A 26,417-nucleotide genomic window follows, 5' to 3' on the forward strand; every position below is an offset into this window, starting at 1 on the left:
CTTGCTTATCTCAATGGTTTTGGAGGCTGGAAGTCTAGGAAAGGACAGCCTATCTGTCCAGCCTCGGTGAGGGCCTCATGCATGATAGCAAGAGTGTATGGAAGAGATCACATGGCAACAGGAGCCAGAGAGATGCAGGCTCAGCCCTGCCTTCATAACAACCTATGCTCATGGGAGCCAGCCCGGATGCCATGAAAACTACATTAATCTCTTCCAAAGGTGATTCCTTCCCATGACCTAACTACCTTGCAGTAGGCCCCACCTCTTAAAGGTTCCACCACCCCATTCCACCACAACAGGGACTGGGCCTTTAGCACATGAGCCTCTGAGGGGCATAGCACACCAAGGCGCTCGGCTGTGATGTGGTACCCGATTCACCACGGGCCTATTACTCCATCAGCCTCAAAGGGCAGCTCACTCACCCATTTACATCACCTGTCTGGCCCAGGTACGTAACTGGATTCCACTCCAGGCTTCTTAATAGGAAATGGTTTCCCACCCAGTGTAAGGGTTCTGTTAGGAAAGAAGCCAAGACAAAGAACCAATCCTTTCTGATGCACAGCTGGGCACCATACTGGGGCTGCTGCTCAAACAATGCTGGGTGATTTAAATGTAGCCAGCCGTGGGACTGTGTGCCTTCTCACAGCTTCCAAGGGCACAGGATAAGAGGGTTGAAAGGGAAGGGGAACGAAAACTGCTCACCCAATCGTCCCTCTCGGAGACTTGATCTCTATCGGCTATGAAGCAGACCCCAGGGACCAGGGATGGAGGTGGTCATAGGTGAGCCAAGCCTTGGCTGCAGTAAAACAGAGCAGCTGGCCCTTCTGCATCCCCTGTCCCCGGGGCTCTGGCTAAATGCACAGAGGGAAGCACCAACCCTTTCCCCTTTTCTTCTTGTCATGCTTAATTACACCAGGATTGTGCTGAGTCCAGCAACCTGCTAGGATGGAGGCCCCGGCATGACCTTCCCCACTGCTCTCAGCCAGCCTGTGGGGCTCACATAGCCGTGTGGGTTTCCACCGAGAAACCCAAGAATAAACTCGGCACCGACGCAGATGGTGCCAAATGCTAAGCCCCACACTTCAGCCCCTGGGAGCACGGCCCCTTTTGAACTGAGAGAGAACAAGAAGGCCTTGCACCAGCCATGCCACCTGCATTCAGCTCTCACTCTGTCTTCGGCCTTGAAACAGAGTCATGGAATGTGGCATTCAGCCGGGTGGCCAGGGGAGAGGGAGCAGGCATCCCAGTGCTCTCAGGTACCATCTGGGGTTGCCAAGTTTCTACCTGAGCCTGACTCCCAGGTCTGCAGCTTCATCTCAGAGTCAGAGAAATGCTCGCTCTGTACCACTCAAGAGCGCGTAGCTCCCCACTTCTCTGCACATGTGCAGGCATAGGTACATACATGCACACCACACAAACGTGCATGCATGCGCAGCCTTCTGTAAATGCCCAAGAGAAAATCATGCAGCCAAGTGCTCTCCATAAGAGGTTCCCAGAGTCACCCGGGGACACATTAGAAATCTTGCTGCCTGGGCTACACCCCAGACCAACTACAGCAGAATCCCAGGGGGTAGATATCAGGCACCATATTATTCTGAAGTCCCAAAGTGATTTCAGTGTGCGGCTAGGGCTGGGAGACATTGCTGGAGGTGAATATTCAACCTTGGAAAATTCCATCTACCAACTTGTGCTTTGGGGCTGAGCTCCAAAGCGGGAATCAGGCTGAAGACAACAGCCCTCAAGTGGTTGGTCATAAACATGCCTAGTGCTAGTCCATCAACAAACACTATTGAGCACCACCTGTGCACCAGTCCTCTTGGAGGAATCCAGAGACTGTCTCAAAAGCTAGACTCCTGGATTTTTTTCATCGAAGCTTGTGATTTGAGTGTGACATGAGTCTCTAAATCTACCACTCCACCTGCTAATATTTGCCAAACACCCCACGTGTGCATGGCTCTGCACACAGTGCTATAAAGGATGGTGCACAATTCCTGACCCCAAGGAGCTTAAACCCTAAATGGAAAGGCCTAAGTATTTGGACATGGAGAGGCAAAAACCCAATGCTGTACAGCAAGCAGAAGTGAGTAAGCAGCTGAACAACTCATAATAACAAATATATTCCAAGCAGTCTTTTGTAGCAGGTACCAAGTATTTCTAGGGGAACCAACAAAAACAGGATTCTGCTTTCAAACAACAGACAATCAGCCTAGAACAGCGATTGCCAACATGGGGTCCCCAGACCCCTGTGTCACAGGGAACGTGATACAGATGCACACTGTCAGACCTCATCCCACCTGCTGAACCCAAGCCTTTGGGGCGGGCCCATCCTTTTGCATCTTACAAGCCCTCCCCGGCCCCCTTAGAGACCGGAGCCTGCTGCAGTGGAGAACCACTGACCTGATCACTGATGACTGCTACCAGTACTGGAAAAGAGAAGACATCTCCTCAGGTTGATGAAAGCCTTGGAGAACTTGAGTGTTGACTCTGAAACTTACATTTTTGGGGGACCTAAGGTGACTCCTTTAGCCTCCTTATGCTTCTGTTTTATCAGCTGTAAAGCAGGAATGAGCAGGAAGAGTGACAAAAGAGGCCTTCCACGCAGAGTACACGGAACCTTGTGCAAAACCCAGTAGTACAGTGCCTGGGGCCGAATGCCACTCCACGAATGACCTCAACTCAAGCAGTCATGGAGCATGGGCGTGCAGAAGATGAATGTGACAGAATGAATGACAGACAGGATGAAGTAATTACTGTTTGACTGATGGGACTGGATTTGGCAAACCTGGAAAAACAGCTCCCTCCCAGCCCACGGGGGGACATTCGGGATCGGACTCCTGAGGCTGAGTGGTCAGACTCAAGTCTCCCATCAAGGCTGAGCCTTCAAACTGACCCCAGCGAAGGGGTCCTTCCACATAGGCGTCTTGCTGGTCAGACACCTGGGCTCTGGGTTCAAGAGCTTATTAGTTGAATAGTCTTGGGATAGTCACTTAGACCATTCAAACTCAAGTTTTCCTGCTGAAAACCAGGTATACTTATGGCACCAGCATCATAGGGCTGTTCTGAGAATTTGCCATGATAATGTGTGTCCATCCATCAGCTTAAAGCTCTAAATACAGTAGGAGGTCTATAAATGCTATCCTTTTGTTTCATGCCAGACCCACGTTAACACAAAGCGGTCATTTGGTTTCTTCATAGTAGCACTAGCTGCGAGCTTGGGGAGCTCTTACACACAGCTTGGATATGGACTGCACAGGTGTGACACAAGTGTCACCACACACCCATTTTACAGATGAAGTAATGGAGGCCTAGTGACCTCTCTTTGAACCTCAAGACGAGGTTCAAAGCCAGTCCTACGTCTAAGCCCCACAGTCTTTCCTTGGAGGCCGCCGCCCAGGTCTTTTCCAAATGTAGCACCTCCAACCAGTGTCAGGGCCAGGCCCTCTCACTGTGCCACTGTCACACAAACACTGGAAGAGAACATAGCTCAGTCTGAGTCTGGAGAAGTCACAGGACAGCATGGGAGACCCTGCAGCAGACACCCCCTTACAAGCCAGTGCGCGTGAGTCTGTGCCATGTCTGAGTGCGCGGGTGCCGAGAGTGGGGTGGCGGAAAGCCTTCCCTTCCCAACGTCCAAGTGGTGAGCTGCGCCCGGACACAGGGACAGCCCAAGTGAAGGCAGGACAGAACTGACAGCGGCTTGTAGAAAGCCTCTTTCTTCTAACAGAAGCATTCTGGCCCAGAATGAAGGCGGCAGGCTTCTCTCTCATCTGTCCCAGGTCTCGTGCCCAAAGGCCAAGTTGTCTTTCTTCCCCTGGCCCCCAGATACGATGTGACTCTGTGCAGCCCAGGGGCCCCCTGGACTCGCAAGGCCTCTTCCTGAGGCTTTGAACTGCTTTGGGAATAAATGCTGATGAGTGAGGCTGGCCTCCTGTCTTCCCTGGAAAGCATTTAGCAAAGGATCCTGGAGGCTTGTACAACTGGAACATCACCCTCCACCCGCTTTGCCTCAGTTGGTCCCAAAGAGCCGCGTGGACCTCATCTGGCACGAAGAGGACCCGTTCTAGTTGGGGTTCTGGGTGTTTATCACAATCACTCTTCTTCAAATCTGGCAGTTACCTGCAAGGAGCCGTGTCACCTCCAGCTGACCTCCCTGCCAAAAATACTCCTGCGTTTTCGTTTCTGTCATCTCTGTGTTCCACAGTTGCCATGGTAGTAAAATTTACACTCACCAGCCTTGCTGCCATCTTCAACTACGAATGGAATCACTGGGTTCCCGGTTTGGCTCAGCAAAAAAATAAAACTTTTTTTTTTTTAAATGCATCTAGTATAAGCCAAGCCCTGTGCGAGTCGGAGGCCAGGTGCGAAGGGGAGGAAGGAAGGGGTTTCTGTAGAATTTTTTCCCTTTAGAAAGCAGACTCTGTTTCTCTTGCGATGAGACTTTTTAAAACTATGGTAAAGTACACAGAATAGAAACATTTCCACTTGAACTATTTTTCACGACACTCACAATGTCGTACCGCCACCCCTGTCACGTAGTTCTTGTTTCCAAAACCATTCCAGCACCCCAAAGGGAAGCTCAGCGCTCAGTAGGCACAGGTTCTCTACTTGCCTCTCCCACCCAGCTCCTGATAACCTCTACCCTACTTTCTGCCTATGAATTTGCCTCGGAAGGACATTTCACATAAATACGTGGGTTCCGACGATATTTGTTCTTTTGTGTTTGGCCTTTCGTTCAGTACAGTGCTTTCAAGGTCCATCCGTGTTGAAGCATGTATCAGTACTCAATTCCTTTTGAAGGTTAAACAGTATTCCATCATTTATCACTCATCTGTTGACTGACACTTTCGTCGTTTCTACCTTCTGCTCTCCTGAATAATACTTCAGTGAACACGGACAGACAATTATCTGTTTGAGTCCCTGCTTCCATTTTTGGAGTATATACTTAGGAACAGAATAATCTTTCGAGGAACTGTCATTCTGGTTCCCTCAGCGGCTGTGCCATTTTGCTTTCCATCCAGCAATGGATGAGAATTTCAAATTCTCCACGTCCTCTCAAACACCTGTTATTTTCTGGGGTTTGTTTTTTGTTGTTGTTTTGTATTGTTTGGGTCTGTTTTGCCTTGTTTTAATGACAGCCACCATATTAGGTGTGATGAGGTTATTTTTTGTAAGAGCGAGGTAAGAAATAGCTTACCACCAGGTGTGCACAGTTGTACTGCACCCTGCTTTGTGAAATGAGTGAATGAATGAGTGAAAATTAATGAGTTATCACTCCCTTGGATTTGACGCCCTGTCCAGCTTTCCTTCCTTTCCTCTGGTGAGATTAGAAACTTGCACAAGGAAGCCCATCTTCAGGAGAGACCCACAGAGCAAGAGATCACAGATCTGGGGGCCAGCCTCCCGTCTTCACTGTCTCCATGCCTGAGAATGAGCTGCGTTAGCATCAGGGGAGCCGCTGGGCAGCACCTGAAAAGTCAGAGGACTGTAAGCTGCATAGGGCTGTGAGCATGAGCCCCACGCCATGGGTGGGACAGGCTGGCCTGAGTCACAGCTCTGCCCCTTGCCAGGTGCGCGTTCCCCTCTGCACCCCAATTGGACCTCATCGTCTTCCTGCGACAAGTAAAATGGAGCCATAAGAAAACACTCAGCGCAGTGCCTGGCACAGTGTAAGCTCCCAATAAAAATTAGCTGTTATTACTACTCTAAAGATCCAATATCAATGCACAGACCCAAACAAAACCCGGATGACGGCAGACTCACTGCCTCGCTTTCTCGTTATCTTCCAGGCTGACTGAAGACCAAGATGTGCAGCCAGGACTGGGATGAGGAACTTGGCCTTGCGTCATCTCCCCTTGGGTCGCTCATCTCTCCAGGCTCATGCAGACAAGAGGTTGGGGGACAAGCAGAGCCCCTGCCACAAGGCTCTGCTGCAAAGTCCAGAACCCACACTCCAAGGGTGGAGCTAGAACCTTCACTGCACTGAAATCCACACGTGAGACTAGAGCAGGTTAGACTTTCTAAAACAAAGACTGGCTCACAGGCCAAAAATGCAGGAGGAACAGCAAGGGGCTGTCCCAGGAAAGCCCCCAAGAAAATGCAGGATTTTGGAAGGATCTGGTATGTGAGGCTGGGGCACGGTGGCAAGTCACGCTGGCAGCACGTACCTAGAAGGCAGTGGCGTTCGACATGACCTGACAGGAAGCTTTGTATTAGGCTGAAGCATATTGAAAATATCAAAGTCTCCTGGAATAAAAAATAGCTCCCGGACCCAAGGCTTCACCTGCATGCCACTTAAAAGTTTTATTTGAACATGGAGACTCTCAAGCCAAAGCCACTCTGGGGGCAATGCAGGAGGAGTGTCACAGGGTCCTCATACCTGGGCTGGGGCTATGACCGGATACAACAGATCCTGTCTATGAGCACAGGCAGCAGTACCACCATGACATCACTGGCGTGGTACATCAGCACACATGCCAGGCAGCGTTAGACCCATTTTATGGAGGAGGAAAGACTTTCTGAGTTAGGAATATCCACAGTCTTGTATGCACATCTACCAATGAGGTAAGAGAGAAGCAAATGTGTGGAACAGGTATTATGCACAGGCTAAGAGAACCATATCCCAGAAGGGCTTGGGACTTGGGGTTTTCTTTCAGATTTGGAATATTTGCATATTCAGAATGAACTCTCCTGGAGATGGGACCCAAGGTTAAGATGAAAAGCCATTAGTGTTTCATACACACTTTGTGCACAGAGCCCGAAGGGAACATTAACACAACAGTTTCACTGCACCTGCATTTTGCCACAACCCGTCTCATTACATCAGGTGTGGAATTTTCTACTTCTGGCATCATGTCTGCACTCAAAAACTCTCAAATCTTGGAGCTGGGTGCCTGTGGCTCACGCCTGTAATCCTCGCTACTCAGGAAGCAGAGATCAGGAGGATCAAGGTTTGAAGCCAGCCCAGGCAAATAGTTGGAGAGACCCTATCTCCAAAAAAATCATCACAAAAAAGGGCTGGTGGAGCTGGTGGAGTGGCTCAAGGTGTAGCTCCTGCGTTTGAACCCCAGTACTACAAAAAAAACCTTTCGGATTTTGGAACATACCAGGTTTGGAATTTTGGATTAGGGATACCCAATGAGTTTTACCATGAACTCTATGAAATTACTACTATTCTACCTTTTCTAGCATCAAAAGTGCCGATTCCCTAGAGTTCAACCTGACAGAACACACTGTACAAATCGACTGCTATTGAATAAGTTATATAAACTCTAACACACCTAAGTGCTGTATTGATTATATAATATCTACAAATTGTGTCACATGAATAACAGGCAGGATGCTTTCAGGTTGAGAACATGGACAACGGTTGAGTCAAAGTACACACGCAAGCTGGCCCTGGGGCACTGCGGGAGTGACATGTCCTCACAGTGCCTTTGTTCTCCATCTGTGAAATGCTGACACTAGTCCCAGCCTCCCGCACGGACGTACGAATTAAGAGAACACAGCAAGGTTCTCCCACCCTGCCCGGCGCCAGGACTTAGTAGCAGTCATTACGCGTGCTTTTGCTCGTGGGTTCCTTGCAACAATCCTTGATGCGTCCACGCCACCTTCATTTCGCAGTGCAAAGCCCAGCTCTCAGAGAGTGACCCACAATTTTGCATCTAGCACGAGGAATGGAAACCCAGGTGCTACCCATGTAAATCTTCCCAGCTTCTCCCTGGGTCTCCTTGGTCCTTCATTTGCCATTTGGAGAAGGGACAGGGCAAGCCAGCTGACTCTGTGGCTCCTTCCAGCCTCCCATGGGAAGGGCGATGGAACTAAACGGCAGCTCCAGAAATAACACCATCAAACGCCTTCAGTCCCCTGCAGCGCGGCCGCCTTAGCCACGTGGCCAGAAGCATTCTGGATTTAGAGCTCCTTTTTTTTTTTTCGTTTCTGTTATTTCTTTCCTGAGTCCTCAGTACATTTCCTAATTAATCACTCCCACTTAATTTCCCAAAGCAATCACATCCTCCCTGCAGGCGAGCGGCCTCGGCTCAGGCGAGGCACACAGCAGCTGGCCCCTCAGTGACGTGGGTGCAATCCCTGGACACAGCCCAAAAGTGGCACCCGCACAGGAAAGCGCAGCTTGGGGAGCGACACTCAGGAGGCTCTTCCCAGCCTGGTCACATGTGCGTTTCCTGGTGAGCAAAAAGGACACTGAGATTTGGTTCCCCAAGGAAACCCTAAGGTGCAGAAAGACCCAGCCAGGGCATCTTGGGATCAGGATACAGTGTCCCCGCCACCCTGCTGGGAAGCCAGGCAGAGCTGCGCAGTCGAGGTAGGAAGGCTCTGTTCCACTCCTCGCCTTGCCAGTTATGTTCTGTGTGACTGTGGGCAGGAGCTGTCCCTTTGCTAAGACTCAGTTTACCCGTCTTTAAAATGAGATCCATAACATACACCATCCAGTGCTGCTGCTAGGCAAAAGCCACCAAGACAAGTTCAGGGGAGGCAGACAGATGATACGAAAGAACGAGTAAAGTTGGGCTGAACAAAGGGAAAAAACGACAGGGCATCGATGCCAGTGGGCAGAGTTTCCAAGTGGGAGTCACCATGGGGAGGGTGGAGACTGCAGTGCAATGCAGCCACCCCTCATCTAAAAGTCACTCGATTTCTGCCATGGAGCCGAGCCGACTGCCTGTGGCCACAAATCTCCCAATTTCAAAAATGAAGCTAGAAGTAAATTTATGTATGTATTCACCAGTTCTAAAATACTGGCGAGACATTAACATTTAAAAAACGTGGTGAGCCAGTGCCAGGGCTGCCAAGCACAAGTGCCAGAGGACAGGCTGTGTCCTCACGGCCACTGATTTACAAACTCTGTCAGTAGAGTGTTAACAAGACGGTGACCTATGAAGCATTTAGCTGTGTGCAGAGCCCACGACAGACACTCACCGGTGGCAGCCGTGGTTGGTAGCCATGGCTGTGACTATTATCGTTACCACTAACTCCTTGTAATTCACACCACCCATCTGTAATGATGGAAGATTTGTGGGTCCGTGGACAACTGTGACCATCTCTCAGGACCCTGCAGAGATTAACCACTGTGCATTCACAAATTTGTGTGCCTTTATTCACGTAAACATACTCCACTGAGATTGATATACTTTGTATTTTTCAACTGTTTCCCTCAGGGGACATTGGACAATGTCTGGAAATATTTTTGGTTGTCACAAAGCAGGGGTACTATTGAGATCTAATGGGTAGAGGTCAGGGATACTGCTAAATAGCGTCTAATAAACAGGACAGCTTCCCACGACAGCAACAACAACAACAACAACAACAAAAACCCACCTCACAACGTCAATAAGGCAGAGGTACAGAAATTCTAAGAGAAACAGAAGTTTCCTCTTTTTTCTTTTGGCAGTGCTGGGGTTTGACCGCAGGGCTTTGTGCTTGCTGGCAGGTGTTCCACTACTTGAGCCATCTCCCAGCCGTTTCTGCTTTCAGGTATTTTTCAACTAGAGTATCACATGCACACCAGGGCCTGGCCTGGGATCCACCTGTTTACGCTTCCTGCCTAGCTGGGATGACAGGCACGTGTCACCCAGCTTTTATTGGTTGAGATGGCGTCTTGCAAACTTTTTGCTTGGGGCTGCCCTAAAACAGCAATCCTCCCAATCTCCGCCTCCCAAGTAGCTAGGATTACAGGAGAGCACCACTGTGCCTAGCTTAGAAGTTTCCTCTTCTGTCCTCTTCATGAGAAGGACTTTATCAAGATAGAGGACTGGGTCAGTTTCAGAGGAGACGGGAGACGCCAGCTTCTACAGTCATCTCCTCCAGGCGGGTGGAGGCCCTGCTCTCTCTCTGCCTCCTACATCACCCTCCCATCCTTAACTGACACATCAAGATATTTCCTTAAAAGGTCCACTGCAGATGCAGATTGTCAAATGGGCTCTGGGGAAACCAAGGACTTGACAGACAAAGTGCTGGAGCCAAGGCCACTTGGCAAGTTGCAGGGCACACACATGAGAGAGAGAGAAAGAGAGAGAGAAGAACATTCCTCGGTCCTGGTACACAGCCTTCAGGAAGACATCATTCCATTTTGCTGTTGCCATGGTAATTATAAATCAATTTTGTCTATCTATTAAAGCAGTTACCCCATACAAGTTCTCACAAAGCATTGTTGAACCCACCCCGGTTCCTCCATGGATGTAAAAGTAAGCATATTTCTGTACGTTCTATAATTCTGGCCACATTTACAACTGGCCTTCACATCAAATGGGGCTTAATAGGCAAGGTTGTACCATGGTGCATTGCCATGACTACGCCAAACAAAGAAACTGTGCTAGAATCTAGCACAAGCGAGTCAGAAAGGAAAGCGGAGTGACTTGTCAATCCTCACCTTATGCCAAGTGTTTTAGGTCGGATCTTATCTCAGTTTTTCTTCCCTATAATTCGCGAGCTTTCTTTAGGTCAAATTTCTCAAATACCACTACCCACCAGAGACACCTGGGAGCTTTACACAATCCCAACATCCAAAAGGTGCACCCAAAACCATTAAACCAGGAAGGCTGGGGCTAGGATGCTGGCACAGGTAATTTTGTACCTGCCAGGTGATCCCAGTGTGCAGGCCAGCCTGAGAACCAGGGTTCTGGGACTCATCCCCTTTGTTTTACAAGTATGCAGACATCCTAAGGGGAAAATGAACCTGCCCAGGGGCACCCAGCTGTGAATGGTAAGTCTGTGATTCACACTGAGTCTGTCCTTCTCCAAAATCAGACATCACCTCTTTCATTATGTTACTTTCTCCCAGAAGTAACTTGTCCACGGCTCTCTCATTCACAGAGATTTGGCTGCAAGCTTGGGAAGGCCATCACAGGTCTGGGAACAGGAAACCAGGCATGGTCTTGTCTTCATGCAAGTGCACTGATGAAATAGAAAGCCACTGTGTTCCACGGCTTTGTCCCAATGGTCAAGACTCCAATTCCAGGGAGGAAGCACACAACAGAACCGCCTCAGTCATGAGCTACCTCCTTGATGCGAGAGGTAAGACTGGGTCTTGGAAGACAGGCTGGAAGAGATGGAGAAACTCCTGGCCAGTGGTTCCTCACAAGGTGCGTATCCCAGGAACTACCTGGAAGAATTAAACCCAGCGTCCTGGCTTGGAGCCTGGTACAGTTTGCCAAATAGAAGGCAAGAGAATAATGCTTTAAAAAAATCAGGCATCGAAAAATCAGACACAAGGTAAGAGCTACCATTTTCCCCCCCAGTGACCTAGAAATATGGAGCAGGGGTACCCAGTTGTGGTGGGGGGCGGGGGATGGGACGTTCGACGAGGAACACATGTTGCTTTGAGCAGAGGGGACACAACCAGCAAAAGCCAGAGACTCTGGGGCAAGAGCCAACAGGCACAGCTAAGACTCAGTTGTGAATGTGTCCGAATAGAGAGCTGCCCCAGGCAGCTTGCCCGGGACCCTGCCTTCCTCTCCAAAAGGCTGGCTCTGTCCCATCAGGAAGTCTTCACAGATGTCAGCTTCAAGGGTCCCCAGCATCCAGGTACTCGGACAATGAGACCATTGTGATTTATTAGCATGGAAATAAGGATTCGATGTGCAAATGTGATCCAACAAAAGTACAAGAGCGGCCACAGTCCCTCCATCTGCAGGTTTCATGTACTGAGCCCCTGCTATGTGTCAGGGGACTGAGCTAGAAGCGTTACGTGGCATTTTCCTCGTGCTCACAATAACCCTTAAAGGGAGTTACTATGATTCCCATTGTACAGACCGGGAGCGTGCCACCCAGAGATGAAGGGGCCCAATGACAGCCACACAAGAAGTGATGACAGTTGGGGCAGAGCTGCCTGACTTGAGCATCTGTGCGCTGGTTACAAGGCCACAGGCCTCCCAGTATCCAAAATTTAGCTGCAGTATCCACGGCGTCGGGTGTTTTGCAGGTGTCAACCCAAATTCTTTCAATAGCTACTACTGTCTATTCTTATGAGAAAAACAATTTGTGGAAGGGCGCATTTTGAATTCAGTTTTGAATCCAGATCCCTTGGGCTGTCCACCTCAAGGTCTTTCCATCAACCCTGCTGTCTATGCAATTCAAGTTGACTTTTAAAAGGGTGCTGACTTTATTTTACTTAGAGAAATGCTCCTGCCCTCAAGAAACTTCTAATCCAGTTACAAGATTAGGTTCTATGCTACAGAAAGATCGCTGACAAATATATGGCTGGGGAAGGGGGTTCAAACATAGCTACTGTGGAGAGACTTCTTCCTTGGAAAGATGGCCTCACCCTTGCTTCTGAACTACCTTCAAAGTGTAGTTGGCAGGAAACTGTGAAACTTCTGAGCTGTTGCAAGTTGCCGCTCACCTCTTCTTGGAGTTCTGAGCTTCCATGAAAGAACTGAGACTGCTCAGAAGTCACCATGCTGTGAGGAAACTCAAGCTTCCTACAGGAGTCCCTAGAGTGTAGACACTGGTCAACAATCCCGTGGAGCCTCACCTCCAGCCATCCCAGCCAGGGTGCCAGACTCCTGAGGGCACGCCGGGCATTTGAGGACCACCTTATGTCCACCCTGGTCACTCCACACCCTCCAGTGGAGGCCTCAGTTCTTATAGAGCAGAGACAAGCCAACCTGTACTGAGCCTCATCTACCAGTCTGACACAGAGAAGCATGGAGCACAATACAACGGTTGTTGATTGACAACACTAAATTTCAAAAAGGTTTGTTAAGCAGCAAAAGGTAGTTAGAATAATGGCTTTTTGAATGGCTAGTGCCAGGCACTGGTCTCTGAACCTGACATGGATTACCTTGTTTGATCCTCCCTGCCTCCAGTGGAGCAGCCTACTGGTAAAGAAAATATCCAGGATCAGTTTTCTGGGGACAGCATTCAAACCCAGGTCACACTAACTCCAGCATCATTGCTCTAAACCACTCTGCTTGAGAGAAAGGGAATTTATGTCTTTGTATAAAACCTACACTCTCCCCCAGCCAATCAGTTTAGGAAACATCAAGTTCTATTTTTGAAACTAAACATCTTTTTCTTTCTTAATTTCAGAAGGCTTACTGTGGAGCTGAGCTAATTATCTAAGCTGTAATCAAGGACCAGCCACTCCCTGAAGCAGCTGTCCTGGCCTCTCTCTTGCCTGTACAAAGTCTCTTGGGTCAGCTGGATGTTGGCTCAGGTCTAAACCCCAAATCTCAGTCCCCAGAAGAGAAGATGCAGAGGGCTGAAGGTACCCTTGGATACCATCCAGTCTACTCCCCTCATCTCTTTTAAAGATGAGGAAACTGAGGCCCAGAGAGGTCAAGTGACTTGTCCAAGGTCACACAGGGTGTCAGAGGCACAGCTAGGTCTCCAAATTCCCAGGCAAGTCTTCTATCCACTCCACCATGCTGCTGTTGCTAAAAATTCCCCAGAGCTGCCTCCCTCCGCCCTGCTCTTGACAAAGCTGTTTCCCCCCACACAACTACACACAGTCACATTTGGCAAGAGGTGCGATCAGCCCGGCTCTGCTCTGCTCGTGAAATGTTGTTTTGCAAAGGGGCCTCTTTGCTCATTAGCAACACACAAAGAAAACTGTAGCTCAGTCTTCTTGGAAGGAGCTGTTTCTTGTTTTGCAGATGGAGGAGGGCTTCCTGGCTGAGTATGACTTGAATCCGCAGGCAGCTCCAGGCAGGAAAGAACCCAGAGGAGAATCAGGTCCCTGAGACATTTCTAGAGCACACCAGGAGGGCACAGGGTAGGGGAAGGCTTAGGGGAACTGTTTCAAAAAAATATCAAAAGGCAAGTTTCAACCCGTAAACAAAGCAGGTTGGTTACTGTCTTGTGGTGGGAAGTCATTAGCAGGGCTGGCCTGGGGACTCGGATCAGTAGGAAGTCCTGGAAGCAAATGGCCTTTGACTCTGGATTCCTGCTCCCCCCCTGGTCTCCACTGCTCCTTCCCTTGCATCTGGCATCTCCTGTCTAGACCTTGAGAAAGCCTGTGGTCTCCGTGCTTTCTGATATAATCTCAAACTCCAAATTCCCTGTCCGGCACTTCTCCCTGATTTGCATTTTTCCTTATTTTGGGGAATAGACTGGAATGTCTTCTGTGTCCCTGGCTCTCCAGACTGGCAAAGCCACCTTATGGCTCTGAGTGATCTAGTCTACAACTCGAACGCTGAAATGAAAGCAGATCACAGGGTCCTCCCTTTGCCTCTCTGCTTCACTCAGCCCACAAAGTGGGTTGAGATCACCAGGAAAAGGGTGGACCAGATGATCCCAAGGTGCCTCCGAAGCCTGCAAATCTCTTGGTTAGGGAAGGAGAGGAGGGGGGGAGGGAAAGAACTGAGTTCTGTGGCAGAAATTCAGAACTCGTCAACGGGCAGCAGATGGGAAGGGAAGTGCCAGCTTCGAGCTGAGAGATACAGTGGACATGCTGCCCACAGTTACTGAAAATCATGAGTCTTCTGTTCTGTTGTTGGGATTTTTTTGTATTTTGTTTTCTGGGGTTTTATTGGACAGTGTCTCGATATACCGTGCAGGCCAACCTCAAACTCATGATCCTTCTGCCTCATCCTCCCAAGTGTGGGGATTACAGACATGCACACTATGCCTAGTCACCGTCTTCCATTGTAAAGGATAGGTGACCACTGCCTGAGAACCATCTCCTGACACACACACATCCTAGGACAGAAGGCAAGACTCCAAAGAGAAGCTCTACCGGCCCAGTGGGGGTCCCAGGCCGCCTAACTAGGGCCAGGTCTTCCACATGGCCTCTCCAGAGAAAGGATTTCATCCCAAAGACCCAGGAAAAGTTCCCTGATGCTTAACGCTAACAGGGAAGAATCAGGGTAAGAGTGGACCTGTGGAAACGGCGTCCACAGGTCCAGTACCAGCCCAGGAGGGGAGGGGACACCAACCTCCAAAAGGAGGCCCTGGACCTCTTCATGGCCTCAAACAGGGCTGCCCTGTTGTATGCAGGTCAGTGTTGTATGCAGTCAGAGCCTAATAAAAAGCAGCACCGCCGCTGTTAGGCAGCTCTGTGCGGAGGCATACCCCAACGCCTTCTCCCATACAATTGTCCTCAGATTAATATTTTCCCCGAGTTTTTTTTAATTCCACTTGTACCTTTTTTTACGATGTGTGAGTTTCTCGATATATTTGTACACACTGAGAGAGATGAGTGAGACTTGCAGTCACCAGCAATTCCTGAAGGCTTAAGGCTGTGTCCTTCATGTTCATTGCTCTTCTCCATCCCGTAATATCCTCCTCCCCGACCCCCACCTCACTGCACGCAGCGTAGTGGCCTTTGCTACAGTCCAGACTAAGCCGCTCTGGTTATGGGAACACTTCGCTGGCCTTATGCATTGAGGGAGACACTCAATAAACAGTTCTCTTAAATGGCTCCATCCTTCTTGCAGACCCTTTCCTGAGGCTATTACCTTGGACAGTGACATTTCACTAGTCACCCAGCGAGGCAAAATGTCCTCTGAACTCTTCGGACTGGGCTGCTCAGTGGCTGGATGAGACCATATTTGCAGTTACAAGATGCATGTGGTTAAGTAAAAAGAACGGAGCAAGAGCTGGAAGACGTGAGTGACTTGGAGGAAGGTTTGGAAGTTCTCTAAGGCTCCCCATCTGTAGATGGAGCATTCTAGACTATGATTACCCTCTGGACGCACATCCAGTGGTCAAGTCCGATATTGTGGGAGGACTCATTAATGCATTCTCATAGTGCTGAATTTACACACTGGCAAACATGGGATCTCACGTGAACCCTGCGTCAGCCCCCCGAGATTACAGCTCTTTCACCATCCAGAGGTTTCAGATGACACAACAGAGCTCGCATGGGTCCTGCAGTGAGAATGATGCCAGCCAAGATCCAGGCTACATCTAGCTACTCGTGCCATGTTACATCTAAGTTGTATTTCCCCGCTGGCTTTCAGTAACATCACACAGAAAACCCACACAGGACACTTTCTACCGACATTCTAGAGAGGAGCAGAGATGGAGAAGAGAAAGAATTTCTGCCAAGCACCTGATAACTCTGAGACTTTGGAAATCTGTTTCTGAGCAGGACAGCTCTCCAACGAAGTTATCACCGTGCTTTGCAATTACTGAGTACTCTGCTCCTCTCCCTACCTGGGGTGAAGAGACTGCAGGAAGAGGCCCAAGAAATTATAGAGTGCAGCCCTCCAGAGCTCTCCCCGCTACCCTGGACGAGATCAAAGGCCTCAGATGGCTTTGGAGATGATGTCTGAGGTTGTTCCAGGACCAATCATGAGTGAGTTGTGAATTTTGAGTCTCTAATGAAGGTTCAAGCCACAAAGATCCTCCTGGAATCCAATTTCAGGACCTAGCGCTCCGACTGCAAATTTGTTACCATGGTTGTCGGAAGCAACGTGGAGGGAAAGGGAGGGCAAGAACTGAAGCTTGAAGGCTCAAGGTCAAGTCGGGGTGAGATGCATAATTCCATGCTCAAGTTATAAACACAAGCATGGCAAGGTCTTAATGAGTAGTGCCACTCTCTGCTCTAGCTGGGACGCCTCTCTGACACCTCCTGTTCTAACAGGACCCAAAGCCAGCACTCATGAATAAGCGAAAGCAAGTGGCCCATGTAATTAGAAAGGAAGAAATCTTTGCCAAAATTTGAGATGTGTGGGGGCCAAAGGACCAGTCTCCAACACTTTTTGGAGGGTTTGTGCCCTTGCAGTGTGCAGATGTGGCTTGATGGTGTCCCCCACAGGATCGTGTGCTGGAGGCTTGGTTCCCAGTGTGGCGATGTTGGGAGGCGGTACAGTCTTTAGGAGATGGGCACAGTGCAAGATTTTTGGGTCATCGAGGGTGCTGCCCTCAGAGAGGACTACTGTAGTTCTTATGGCACCTGTTAGTACCCACAAGAGTGAACTGGCATAAAAGAGCAAGACGTCCCCCTACTCCCTGGTTTCCTATCTCACAGTGTAACCTCTGCCTCTCACGTACACCCCACCATGATGTGACACACCCAACTGGACTCTTCCCAGAGCCAGCACAATGCTGTTTGTTCCTTCAGCCTCCACAACTGTGAGCCAAACAAACCTCTTTCTTTATATATTGCCCACCTTGGGTATTTATGATAGCAATGGGAAATGGATGAAGACATCCCTCCAGTCCAAAAGAAAGAGAACGCACTTTCTCCTCCACCCTCTATCATCTTCATAGCTGTCTTGGCAAACACTGTGTGACATTGCACTAGAACTTGACCTTGTTGGTTCTGTTCTAAACATCCTATTAGGCAAAGCTTCCTAGAGCGCAGCCCTAATCATTTTAAACTGGGCTCAGGCCCGTGTAACCACGAACTTCTGCACGCTTGCACCACTTTTCCATCCATCTTTGAAGCTCCTGATTCAAATGTCACTGCTTCTCCAACCTGGACACAATGGCTCCTTTCACCATCAGTCCTACCACTGACCTTCCCCGCATGAGGCCATGCATCAGACCGGTGCTGTTGTTTCTTCTTCTAGTTAATCTTTGAGAATTGAGTGCAGGAGACAGAAAGGGGAACCAAAGTGAAAGATTTTGGGAGGAGTGATAGGATCAGTCTTACGGCACAGACAATGAGACCAGCCTGCCTCTCGCACGCCTATCTGGAGATACTACTGTGTCCTTCTGACGTCATTTTTTCTTATGGATGCTCAGGACAGGAGCAGTACCTTCTAGGAATAACGGTTAAATCACTAAGTGGATCCATGCACATGAGGTGTGAGAACTGTACCAGGCTTTTCAAAGAAAGGCTCGATGTCAGATCTTGTTCTGGGGTGGGGAATGAGGATTGCTCTTGTTATTTACAGAGGTTTGGGGAGCCTGTGGTCCTCAGTACTCTTCACTTCATCTTCCACCACATTTGTCCCGACAACTGCTCAGGTCAACGAGTCCATGCCAAAAGGTGGCAAGATGCCAAGTGAATCCGTTGTGTTCAAAAGCTGAAATTAGGCCAGGCATGGTGGTTCACACTAGTAATCCCAGCTACTTGAGAGGTGGAGATTAAGAGGATCATGGTTTGAGTCCAGCCTAAGCAAAAAGTTAGCGAGATTCCATCTCAACCAATAAAATTGGATATGGTGGCACACGCTGTAATCCCTGCCACTCAGGAGGAATAGGTAGGAAGATCACAGTCCAAGGCTAGCCTCAGGCAAAAATGTGAGACCCTGTCCAAAAAATAACTAAAGCAAAAAAGGGTGGCGACATGGCTCAAGTGGTAGAGCTCCTCCTAGCAAGCACGAGGCCCTTAATGCAAGCCCTAGTACCAGGTGGGAAAAAGGCTGAAACTATCTGAGTTTTGCTATTGAGAGAAAGCGCTGATTCCTCAGGCTGAACGATGTCCCCAGAATTGCACACACCCCTTCAGTCCCATGCTGATGGGGCTTCTGGTTCCAGCCTCGTAGGACAAGGATGGCGCTAAGGTGACGATGAAAAGTTCCATGAGAAACTAAGAGTTCAGGGAAAATTCAGCAAACTGAAGCACAAAGTATTAACTGGAAACAATATGGAGGAAATGTGATCAGAACCCCAGAGCGAGAGATGCCAGGGGCCACTGAAAGCGCATCGTCTTCACCCACTCCAGCCAGAAGGAACAGGTGGGTAGGTTTCTGTAATCCACCACCCTGAACCAGGGAGAGACAATGAAGAAAGCAGCAAGGACTCTGCTGATTGCAGTGCCAATGTGACAAAGACCCATAGGGCAAACTCAATAAAATGGCAGGGGAAAAAAATAGTGGGAGGCAGAGAGGGGACTGACTGGTTCATTTGCTGAAATGAAAATAGAAAATGTCCCTGAAAAGTTAACAAAATCAAACGATTTACCAAAATCTAATCAGGATAAATGCAAGGTGTCCAACTTAGACTCCCAAGAGTCAACTGCAAAGCCGGGTGGGTGGCCCCCATGCAGAGGATTGTGAGTTTGAGGCCAGCCTGGACTTGGTAGTGACTGCACAAGTCTAGTGAGGAAGACTTGGGAGATACAGACAGGCAGGAAAGGGGCCTGGGGTCACGAATGTCCAGAGTGCAAAGGTCACCTTAGAAAGTAGCAATGACAAATGTCAAATGAAGACAGTCAGGCTCAGAAAGTCTCCTCCTTGCTAAACACTTCTAACTTGAAAATCCCCAATCCGAAATACTCCAAAACTCGAAACTTCTTAAACACTGCCATGATGCCACAGTGGAAATTTTCACACCGTGAAACTGTTACGTGTGCAAACACATTGAGAAAATTACCTTCGCCATGTGTGCACAAGGTGTATGGAAACACAAATGGCTTTGGTGTGTGTGCTTGGGTCCCATCTTCAAGATATCTCATTCCGTATATGGGAACACTCCAACTACGAAAAAATTCCCAAATCAGAAATGCTCTGGGTCCCAAGCATTTCACATTGGGGAGTCTCAATGTCTACGGTCGACGAAGATTGGGACTAGCTAGAGAGAGACAACTAGGAAGGGCAGGGTCTGTCCCAAAACCCTAACGCATGCGGAATAGCTGAAGTACTGACAAAAATTTATGGAAAAAAAGAAAAACTCGCGTGCGTAGGTGGTGAGAAACTCAAGTCTTACTGAGCCAGGCCTAGCCTTTGGAAAAGAGAGTTGCTCTGTATTAGCAACAGTCCCCTCGTGAAGAAAAATGTCTTATCAGGGCTGGCTTGTAAATGAAGAGCTGAGCTCACCACCGTGAGATGGGGCCACACTCAGGGTGCTGAATGCTTCCCCTGTATTATACTGGGAGAAGATCAACCATGGCTAGAACTATGACCTCTGGGACCCCTTCCAACCCGGGCAATTGTTACTTTTCCAAATCAGGTTTCATGCTGAGCATGTCCCTGAAGGAGGAGGTCGGTCAGTAAGAATGATGGTGATTAGGGTTGGGTGTGGTGCCACACACCTGTAATCCCAGCTACTTCAGAGGCGGAGAGCAGGAGTGCAGTCTGAGACCAGCCCTGGGCAGTAATATAAGAAGATCCCATCCAAAGGAATAACTAAAGCGAGAATGGGCTGGGGTGTGGTTCAAGTAGTAAAGCACCTGCCTAGAAATGGGGTCCTGTGTTCAAACCCTGGTACCATCAAAAGACATGAATTATGGTGCTAATAATGATGGGAAAACTTATGGTGGATGCACTGTATCCTAGGACGTCTATGTGAGTTAATCTAATACTCACAGCATCTTAGGAGAGGTATAATTCTTATTCCCATTTTCCCAGTGGGGAAACTGAGGCCATCCAGTTTGTGGGTGGCAGAACCAGGATTTGCGCCTCTGGTGGCCCTGGAGTCTACACCTTCACCACCACACTACTTTTGCCAGCTCCTGTCTGCTCAGCATTGGGGACGTTCAATGACACTCCTTGGCCCATTCTTCCCAGTGCCCACTCCATCAAATATGGTGGTGCCGACACAGCTAGGCAGCCCAACAGCCTGGCGGCGGCCATAGTGACAGAACAGCATGAGTCTGCCGAGCACAGGAACAGAAGACTGCTGGTATGAGCGTCCCTGGGCAGGGCCGATTCCATGTAGGATGAGGCACCATGAAGAAGGGACCCGGGAAAATGAGCACAGCGTGTCACCGTGAGAGATACTCTGCACCCACCCCATTGGGATCAGAGACAACCCAGGGAAGCTCTCTGGGGATCCCTCACTCCTTTGCTTCTCTTTCCTTCCAGCAGATCTAAGAAGGGTTAAGACCACCTTCCAGAATGAAAGTGAAGTGTGCTGTAAATACAGCTGCTTCGAGTCAAAGCAGCAAGGGGGCTGAGTGAAAGAGGGATTTAGGGTAAGACAGAATGAGCATCAAAAAAAGAAAAGCTGGGACCAAAATTCCCCGTGAAAATCTACTCCCCAAATAAAGAAATCAAATACATTCCTTACTCAAACAGAGCACAGAGCAGCACGACACAGGGAGGAGGTAAATTCTCTGTTTTATAAGAGAGGTTGACCTGGACTGAGCCACCAGGGTGGGATAGAGAGAAGCAAGGGGACAAGGCCAGAGGTGGCAGGCACAGCCTGTTACAAGTGACAAACTTGCCTCAGTGGGGCTCTGGGCTGGAACAAAATTGAGAATGGGCTTCTTACACCACGTGGCTGGACAGGGCCTGGGCTGAGTCCGACGGTCACTGTCATTACTAGTTTGTGGAAAACTCCGCGCCAGGGACTCACTGATAGCATTTCCTATACACGATTTCATTTAACCATCCCACAAAGAACATTTATTCTACATGCCTTACAGCTGGATGAACTGTCCTCGGACAAACAGTCCCAGCAAGGACAGTCCACGCACTGCCACAGCTGCATCCACAGCATCCCCCCCGTCATCCTCCCTGGGTGACAGGTGCATAAGGAGGTGCAAAGGGATTAAACGGACCACAGCCCAGGCCATCCGAGCAACAGCCAGGGTGCAGCAGAGCTGGAGCTCAAACCCAAAGTGGTGCATCCTCAAAGCCTGTTCCCAAACCCAGCATGGATGGATGTGGAAACCTGGCCTTTCCTGTCCACACAACCAAGTGAAAGATCCCACAGCCCGTGCCCACCCTTCACTTTCACTTTCCAGGGGGAAAAAACTCAGTAATAAGCAGAAGCACAGAGGAACAAAATAACAGTGAAAACGACCAAACAATGCAGAAATCAGAGGAAACCCACACGACTGACAGACACAAAAGTGAGCAACGCATCCCCTGCAATATACGTGTCAATTAACAGGAGAGGATCAGCAATCGAAGCCCACGGGGAGCTCGGGTGGGTGCTGATGAGGCCCTGATGAGCCAGTCCTGTGGCTGGCGTGCTCAGGATTGGCCATTCTTTCATAGGTGTGTGCACAGTAGGAGTTTTGCAAGGTTGCTAAGCAATGGCTGACACAGACTGCAGAGTGGGGCACTCAGTAGGGGTCTTTGGTAACTGGTGAGGCAATCACTTCGGTTCATGCAATCCGAATCATAGATGGCAAGATCTCATGTGACAGGTTCCCTGTAAACTGATCTGAGCCACCCATCGAAACGCAGATCTGGAAGTGGCCATCTTTCCTTTGCAAGAAGTAAAGAAACACTTGTGGTGTCTGAGGCTCAGGCTCCACACATAGTGGCTGGAAACTTACTGCCACATATTGCTCTAGCCCCTGAGCTCTCCAGTGACCTGCAGATTACATACCGAAGACCACTACGACTAAGCCAGAATTTTCCCTTCAGGAGTATGATGCCCAGAGAGGTCTAGCAATCTGTGCAGAGTTGCACAGCACCCCAAAGGCAAGTACACTCCCCCTCAACCCGGGAGAGCACTGTGTTCCCTGGAAAGGCCACGTGGCTATGGTTGGCCCAGAGAGGCCCCATGATTCACCAGCTTGTCCCTGGTCCTCTGAGCTGGCCCCAAGGGCTTGGAGTTCGGCATGCAGGGGCTGGCTGTTTGAGCATCTTGGAAAGTCTCCTACTTGACCCTGGGACCTCTGTGGTCAAGTGAGAGAAAGCCTATGACACGGTCGGTTTTTATTGGACCCAACCACCAGCAAGTTTTGCCGTCATCTGGAGTGATGGAGAAAACTAAGTTACCACATTCTCACATTTCAGCCTCTCGCCCGCTCTCCTTCGCAAACAGGAAATGTTTATTTAAATACAGCAGACTCCACCATGTGCTGGAGCCAAGCGAAAAACCAAAGATGTCCATTCTTGCCCCCATCTGCTGTTCAGGCCACCACCTCGCTGTGGGTGAGCAGCGGGCCTCTGCCTGCCTCTAGGCAGGATGGGAGAAGAGGCCAGTGTGGGAGTCCCTTCTCCTCGGTGGCCTCCTTTTCCAGGCCGAGGCCGCGCTCAGACAGGAATCGCACATCTGTTTACTCTGCTCTCCATGTAAATAAGTCTCCCACAGCAGTCCTGTCCTCAACTCCCTGACCCCTGTCTTTGGTACACAGATAAGAAGTGACACTAAATTGTCCCCTGCATTTATTTAGCTTTCTTGAGGTGTCACCTCTTCATTGAGGGGGGGAAAAATTGTCAGTGGTTTATAAAAGACAAGAGTTGTTTTTTTTCTTTGGGATAGGCTGACATTATGGCAAAGAACTTGGGACTTCCAACTCTGATATCAACTTTTGGGGAAGAATTCAGGCCCTGTTCCAGGCCTGAAGCTAAGACCAAATGGACCCATGTCCTCCCTGCTCAGATTTTCTTTCCTTAGTGTCACACCACAAGGTTCCATAGTCAGAGCATCCAGGAACACACACACGGACACACACACACACACGCATGCACGAACACACACCCCTTCATGAAGGGTTCTTTGGGAGGCAGAAAAGCAAGAATGGAGAAGGCTCTTCTTTGTTTTAAAACACAATTTCAACATCTGGGATCAGAAATTAGATTTTCAGAAGGTCCTAAGCATCAGACGGTTGCCCTGGGAAATTTAAGGCTCATCAGAGGAAGTCTCCCTCTCCCATTCTTGAAGCTATGGGGCTGGTGTTCTGCAGAGTCAATGATTCTGAAGAGCCTGGGATGCAGGAGCAGATCAGGGAGTGTTTGTTGAATGAATGAAGGGCAGAATGAGCAAGAAATTCCTCCCTGAAGAAATCCTTAGCTTCAGGGAGAAATGACAACTCTCCCTCTTGTGAGCAGAGTTGAAATATCCCATCTGAGTTCCCTGGGAGTGAGGCTGGGTGGTGAGAGGCTGTGCAGGGACCCCTGCCTCAGTCTGCCCCAAATGTTCCCCCAATCCCAGGAAGGAAGATCAGAGGCAGCCCTGGCAGCCCGGTGGAGCCAGCTGAGACACAGACATTTCAGAGCAGCTCCTACTCTGCTGGTGGCTGGCAGTGACCATGACTGTAGCAGGAACTCCTGGGGATGCCCAGGACTTCAGTCTCCCACCCAGTGTCTCCAGTGGTAGTGTAGATAGGTGGCCCTGAGTGTCGGGCCTCCTGCGGGAGGTGTCATGCTGGGTGCAGTGCTGGGGCTGCAGCTTTTGTAAACTTCCTACACACCAGGCCTCAGCTTCCTAAACTTGCAACATGATTTTAGAGATGCCAAGGCTTGGCCTGGTGACCCTAACACAGCTATGGTCAGAGCAGGCTGAGTGTTTGCAAAAGTAGACTCAAGGCAGAGAGATAAGAGCAGACGGTTCTGAGACCCAAACCCAGCCAAAGCCCTCCAGGAACCATCTACAGATCTTGGATCAAACTGACCCTTACTCCAAGGAGGAGTAAGGGTGTGGGCTTCAGGGCTGACAGGCTTGGGTTCCAACACTGAACTTGCTATATGACCTTGAATACATACACAAGATGGCTTAACTGTGAAACAGAGTAGTAAGTGTTGCCTATGTAACTAACAGGACTGATACAGAGATTCATGGAGATCCCATGTGCACACGATCCGGGCAGGGGAAGTAGTCATTAAACATTAGCCACAGTTATTATTTCACTAACTTGCTGGGGCCACCCAGCATTGGGGTGCAGGGCTTGGAACTTAGGTTATAAGTATCTAAAAATATCACTAAGGGAGTCTTTCACTGATACGGTCTAAAATAAGGCCTGAGTGAAGGCGTGGAAACCTGGTTTCTGGCCCTATACTTCCTGCATGTGTTAATGAAGGTTCCACTCTAACCCTCTAGGATTGCATGGTTCGACCCCACAGAAAGATCAGTGCACTGGAGGGGAGGGGGAAGAAGTCTTTTGAGCCAAAGGAAAGCATCAAAAATGAGGAAGGCATTTCTACTAAGTCTCTGCCCAGAGAGCCACAGACAGTAAGTGGAAAAGGAGGTGGCGATGGTGGGTGACCAACCGGCAGACGCGCCCTAGGACATTCCTTCCATCATCGCCATCCCCCAGCCTGAAGCCAACAAGACCCCAGGAAGATACATGCGCCCACCCCTAAGACACGTGGGGATCAGGAGCAGAGAGAGAGCAAGGCACAGTCTCTCATTCTAGAGCAAGCCCTCGCCCACTCCCGGGCTGCGTTCCCAGGCCGGCTCCCACTCCCTCCACCATGTCTCCCCCTCCTCCACCCGCCCCCAACAGTGGACTTAGAGGAGCCCACCCATCCACCCACCCACCCCAGAGTCCAAGTTTTGAATTTGGTCTGAACATCAAAATGATAAATGTTTCCCAAACGTTGACATATGAAAAGTAAATATTTGGTTACACAATTGGAGTCTAAGCAAGGGTCAATCCACCCCACTCTTCCAAGCGCCTCTCCACCGCTGCCAGGCCCGGGATCCGAGGCTGAGTGCGGTTTGTAAGATTATAGCGCTCGGTCTCATTTAAAGGGCTGTCAGCATTTCCATTCTCTGGCCGTTTGGGGAGGCATTTATAACCGAGCCATAAAAAATTCCGCCGGGCTGTAACTTGGCATTCGCGAGGCTGCGCTCCTGCAGGGAGGCTTCTGCGAGCACCCACTCTGAGTTCGCCCGGTTGTTCAGAAGTTAGACCTTCGTGCGCACCCCAACTTCCCCGCAAGGGCAGCAGAGAGCAGCTGGCCCGTTTTAATCTCCAAGCCAGTTACAGTCTTGGGGCCTCGCTCCGCTCCCCGCACTCTGACGCCCCATCAGCCTGTAGCTTTCTCCTTGGCTCCCTCTTTGAAGAGCACAGACCCTTCACCCTCCACCCCAAGACACCCCAGCCTGATGCGTTCTCTCCTCCCCAGCCTTCTACCAGCATCCTCCTCTCGGGAAGCTGTCAGCGGGCCCAGCGCCGGGGCCCTGACCCCGGAGAGCCACTGCCCTGAGCCCATGGCGGGGGCTTCCCTCCACACCTGCCCAAAGCCACAGCCTCGGGGTCTCCGAGGACGCGGGGTCTGGCTGCGGAGAGAGTGCGAGCAGAGGCTGCAGCCCGTGCGGCGGAGGGGAGAGCACGGATCTGGCGCCCGGGGACCCTTGGCGGGGCCCAGGTGGGTGGCCCGCGCGGGGCGGGGCAGGGTACTCACAGGCGCTCGGCGTTGCGGGGGATGCCCCGGGGGACCGCCCGGAGGCCCAGCCCGTGGCAGTCCACGCTGGCGGCGGAGCAGGTACACTTGGTGGGGCAGGCGGCGGCGGGGGGCGCGCTCAGGACGCTCGCCAGAGCCAAGGCCAGCGCCAGGCGGGCGCGCACGGCGGTCCGCGCGGGAGCCATGGTGTGCGGGGCCCGCGGCCGGAGCGGACGGCGTCGGCGGGGCGGGACGCGTGCAGCGGAGGAGGCGCGCGGGGAGCGCGGGCGGCCGGGGAGCGGCGCGGAGTTGGCGCGGAGGAGGGGCGAGCTCTGCGCTCAGGCGCACGGGGCGCGGGCGGCGCGGGGCGCGCCGGGCGGCGGCAGCGGCTCCATCGGCGGGGCTGGCGCTGCCCCGCTGCGCATCGCTCGGAGGGCCCAGGTGCCGAGCACGCCCCGGGCTCGCTGGCCCGCCGCCCGAGGTGCGGTGCGGCCGGCTCGGGGAGCCGTGGGGCGCGGCGGCCGCCCGGGAGGTCCGGCTTGGGGCTGGACGCGGGAG

General features: G+C 50.6%; 1 protein-coding gene across 1 annotated transcript in view; it reads right to left on the reverse strand.

The window, feature by feature from the left end:
• Slit3 (slit guidance ligand 3) overlaps nucleotides 1–26,077 on the reverse strand; it is a 557,919-nt gene extending 531,842 nt beyond the window's left edge. The window contains exon 1 of the mRNA XM_074057753.1: nucleotides 25,881–26,077. Coding sequence (XP_073913854.1) covers nucleotides 25,881–26,065 — 185 coding nt within the window. The 5' untranslated portion in view covers nucleotides 26,066–26,077. The remainder of the gene's footprint in view (nucleotides 1–25,880) is intronic.
• Between the last annotated feature and the right edge of the window lie 340 nt (nucleotides 26,078–26,417).

The sequence above is a fragment of the Castor canadensis genome, chromosome 16 (genome assembly GCF_047511655.1).
Source record: "Castor canadensis chromosome 16, mCasCan1.hap1v2, whole genome shotgun sequence".
Lineage (NCBI taxonomy): Eukaryota > Metazoa > Chordata > Mammalia > Rodentia > Castoridae > Castor > Castor canadensis.